At 36.0% G+C, this 4,503-nt stretch overlaps 1 protein-coding gene across 1 annotated transcript; it reads left to right on the forward strand.

Moving 5' to 3' along the window:
• The first annotated feature begins 1,786 nt into the window (after positions 1–1,786).
• Positions 1,787–3,864, forward strand: LOC102837073 (olfactory receptor 7G2-like). The gene is made up of 2 exons (XM_006877470.1): positions 1,787–1,834; positions 2,875–3,864. The coding sequence occupies exons 1-2, from the start codon at positions 1,787–1,789 to the stop codon at positions 3,862–3,864; spliced, it is 1,038 nt and encodes a 345-aa protein (XP_006877532.1).
• Positions 3,865–4,503: the final 639 nt, after the last annotated feature.

A 4,503-nucleotide genomic window follows, 5' to 3' on the forward strand; every position in this document is an offset into this window, starting at 1 on the left:
ATCTCAATGTAAAGAAAACAAAAATCCTCACCACTCGACCAATAAGCAACATTCTTATCAATGGAGAAAAGATTGAAGTTGTCAAGGACCTCATTCTTCTTAGATCAACTATTAACACTCATGGAAGCAGCAGTCAAGATATCAAACGATGTATTGCATTAGGCAAATCTGCTGCACAAGACCTTTTTAAAATGTTGAACAGCAAAGATATCAGCTTGAGGCCTAAGGCACGCCTGACCTAAACCATGGTATTTTCAATAACCTCTTATGCTTGCAAAAGATGGACAGTGAATAAAGAAGACCATAGAAGAATTGAGGGTTTTGAATTATGGTATTGGCGATTATTGAAAGTGCCATGAGCTTCCAAAAGAACCAATAGATCTGTGTTGGAAGAAGTGCATCGACAGTGCTCCTTGGAAGCCAAGATAGCCATACTTCATCTCTCAAAAAAGGAAACACCATCATTACTCTGTGTTAAAATATGTAGTCTCTTAAGACATTTAATGATTTTACTCTGGATATTGTAAACTTCCTGCTATTTTACTATAAAAATAAATCCACAGAGCTTCTTTGTTCAGCTTGTTGTTTTGCCATTTTTTCAGCTCCACTTTGGAATTGGAAACATTTTTTCAAATTTTGATCTCCTGGCTATGAACATCTTGCTTGGAATGAGGAGAAACAGAAAAAGGAGACAATCCCAACAACAAGATGAACACAGTGACAACAACAACTCATTCAAATCTAACACAAGTTGTGACAGTGGTGCAAAACTGGGCAGTGTTTCATTCTGTATTGCATAGAACTGCAATGAATTAAAACCAACTTGATGGCACCTAACACCAACAACGTATATTATCTATTATTACATGTGTGTATGGAGAAGGAGCTCTGGTAGAGTAGTGGTTACGATTCAGGCTATGAACTGCAAGGTCAGCAGTTCGAAACTACCAGCTGTTCCACAGGAGAAAGATGAGGCTTTCTGCTCCCGTAAAGATTTACAGCCTCTGAAAGCCTGTACTGCGTCGCTATGAGTCGGAACTGACTCCATGGTACATAACAACAACAATGGAGAATGTAGTTAAGGAAAAGGGTAGCATTACAATACCAACTTGTCCCAAGTTGTTTTTGATATATCAAATAACCATAGAGTGAAAAAGTTTCTATACATTTAGAAACAGTGGTAAAATAAATTGATAAATATTTGAAAACATTGAGCTAGGAAAGATCAAATTATAAAGTGAATATTCATATTAAACACCAATCTGATGTATTAAAGTTTAGTTAAGCTATAAAAAAATTTGCAGAAAGTATGGAAAAACCACATAGCTTTCCATTGACATAATTTAGCACAACTTTATGAAAAATCAGATGTGATTTCAACCCACAGTCTACCCAAATAAAGAAAATATGTTAACTAACATGAATACACTAAAAAGGGCAGTTAAAAACTCTAAAGAAGAAAATGTGGGTCTGTCTATACTGATTGCAGTCAGAATTAATCAAGGGACATACTAAAATATGCTTTATAAAATAGATAGATTATAGATTAAGGGTAAGAAAATGGTCAATGAGTCTTAGAATAGTGCTGACTTGACATTTTTACATAATTTTACCAATATTTATAAGGAGATTATGTAAATATTAAACATCTAAACTATACTTTTGTACTAATTATTATATGTGGGTTTCTGGATAACATTAGTTAGATATAGAAATCTTTGGTTGTAACTAAAAAGAAAAATAATAAAACAAATTGTAATCTGATAAAAAATACATAGGGGTCCACATGTACAAATTATGTGACATAGAAGTGAGCAGAAACAGGTGGACGGTGGTGAGTTACATGTAGCTGGTCTCATAAGACCAGGGAATCAACAATTTTTACTGCCCTGGGATCAGAATGATGATAAATATGTTAGCCTAATGAGGAACTTTGGATATTGAGTCTCCAGGGATATTGACACTGCAAATAGTTGGCCAGTGACATTTCACTTAAGAACTCTTCCCCTGTAGGCAAGTCCAACACATGATTCTCTTCTCAAAGATTACTCTTTTTTTCCACGACTCTAGTGCTTCACACAGGCCCATTATCTTTTCTGAAGATAAACTTTCAGTCTTCTACATCCAGAGCAGATAATGATTCCTCAGAGATGCCAATCAGGTAAACTAAAATCCCTTAGTTAATATTTGGAAATGAGAGCAGGTATTTTACCACATGTACTCCAGAAGAATGATGCATGAGAGAAAGAACTTGCAGAAAATGATGAAGCTAACACTCAAATGGGAATCTACCTTGTCTGTCTGTTTCTTCATAGTTTTGCAAGAATTCTCATTCTTTCAGTCTCTTGCCCAATCTCTAAACATCACACATGACTTTTGTTGTTGTTGTTGTTGTCGAGCAATAACCTAACCCTTGTCAAACATGATCACTGCAACAAAATTCTCTGACATGTACTTGCATTTTGTGAAGATGGTGATAAAGATGGTTTCTGAGAGAAATTTGTTCATCTTATCTTCTTGGCTGTTAGTACATATTTTTATTACCTCTACTGCCTGTCTTTAATTTCTGGGGAGAATTTGAAGTCCCAGATTAATGCAATAGTCTGCTTGCCTAGTCTGTCTATTTCTATTATTTAAATTACTAAATATTTAAAATGATCATAAAACACAGATAGTTTGATAATAATATAATGACCTCCATTCCCTTTCCAGAATAAATAATGATTGACACCTTGCACCTTCAGCTGTAGGTCTCTTTGTTTTTCTTTTTACAAATAATAAAATAGTATGCATACAGAAGGCACCTTTTTGTCTTTCTTTTCCCCTAAAACAATACCTGAATTCAGTGGTGCTGCTGGTGGTGGTTGTTGAGAGCTCACACATTTGATTGTCTTGTCACCTCATTCTTCCATCAGATTCTTCAACAATATAGAATGCAGAAACCAAACAGAAGTTTCAAATTTCATTCTCCTGGGACTGACCGAGGATGCAGAACTGCAGTCCTTCCTCTTTATGCTGTTCCTCATCATGTATCTGATCACTGTGCTTGGAAACCTTCTCATTGTCCTGACGGTCAGTTCTGACTCCCACTTATATACCCCTATGTACTTTTTTCTCTCCATTCTGTCCATTACTGATGTCTGTTTGAGCACAACTACCATCCCAAATATGCTGGTGAACATCCAGACACAGAACTGGAGCATCACATACACAGGCTGCCTCAACCAGATTTTCTTTTTCCTGATTTTTGGTGGTTTTGAAAATTTTCTTCTTACAGCAATGGCTTATGACCGCTATGTGGCCATTTGTCACCCACTGAGGTACACAGTCATCATGAACCCATGCTTCTGTGGCCTGTTGATTCTACTTTCGATATTAATTAGCATGGTGGATGCTCTGATCCACAGTCTGATGGTTTTGAAGTTGTCCTTCTGCACAGATGTGAAAATTCCTCAGTTCTTCTGTGAACTTGCTCAGGTCCTCAGTGTTGCTTGTTCTAATACCCTCATCAACAACCTCCTCGTTTATTTTGTGTCTTGCATACTGGGTGGTATTTCTCTCTCTGGGATAATATTCTCTTACACTCGGATTGTCTCTTCTGTTTTGAGAATACCATCAGCTAGTGGAAAGTATAAAGCTTTTTCTACCTGTGGGTCTCACCTCTTAGTGGTTTCTTTATTCTATGGACCCTCCATAGGTATATACATCAGTTCTATATTTACACACACTTCCAGTAGGACAGCAGTAGCCTCAGTGATGTACAGTGTGGTCCCTCAAATGATGAATCCTTTTATCTATAGCCTGAGGAACAGAGACATAAAGGTAAGGTTGAGAGAACTCATTAGTAGGATACTTTCTTTTTAGTGATTGTATCATCTGTGAGAGTTCATTACTGCAAGGAATTTTCATTCATAAACTTATCCTGAGCGTCAGCATTTTCATTAACTGCACTAAGATGCTTCATCTAAAAAAATGACATCATTGTAGTTTCTCAGTTATTTTTGGTGGTTTGAGATAGTTGAACATCATCTGTGAAGATGTTCTGTTCTTAATATGTCAGAAAAAAATCTCAAATAATAATGTCCTCAAAAATTGAAGTTTACTTTATTTCATCATAATGACTTAATTAGTAGGAAATTAACAAAAGCAGGAAAGTTATCTAGCATGTTGTGGCTTCATCCTAGAATGAGTTTTCCTCATTTTATCTAGATTGCTCTAGAAGATGCAGTTGTAAAACCGCACAAGATGCTCACAGAGAGAAATCTTACTTTCTTTTCTGTATCTTTTGTTAACAGACTTTTTGATTCAGTCATCAGAAGACATGTCTCCTGTAGTGGCTTAGGTGGTTGTTTCCATATTTGTATTTCCACATCCTAATTCTTGGAACCTATAAATATTACTGATACAATAAAGGGTGATTATTAACTTAATTGAACAAAAGGTCTTTGTAGAGGAGTTTAGGGTGCATATCCTGATGGGCCTAATTGCAATCACATTCATATA

Source organism: Chrysochloris asiatica, unplaced genomic scaffold, assembly GCF_000296735.1.
Source record: "Chrysochloris asiatica unplaced genomic scaffold, ChrAsi1.0 scaffold00502, whole genome shotgun sequence".
In the NCBI taxonomy this organism is placed as follows: domain Eukaryota; kingdom Metazoa; phylum Chordata; class Mammalia; order Afrosoricida; family Chrysochloridae; genus Chrysochloris; species Chrysochloris asiatica.

Excerpts from the sequence above, each read along its gene's own strand:
- LOC102837073 (XM_006877470.1), top strand. The coding sequence starts at position 1,787 with ATGTACAAATTATGTGACATAGAAGTGAGCAGAAACAGGTGGACGGTG. Across the intron at positions 1,835-2,874 it reads GCAGAAACAGGTGGACGGTG|CTCACACATTTGATTGTCTT; the intron begins GTGAGTTACATG and ends GGTTGTTGAGAG.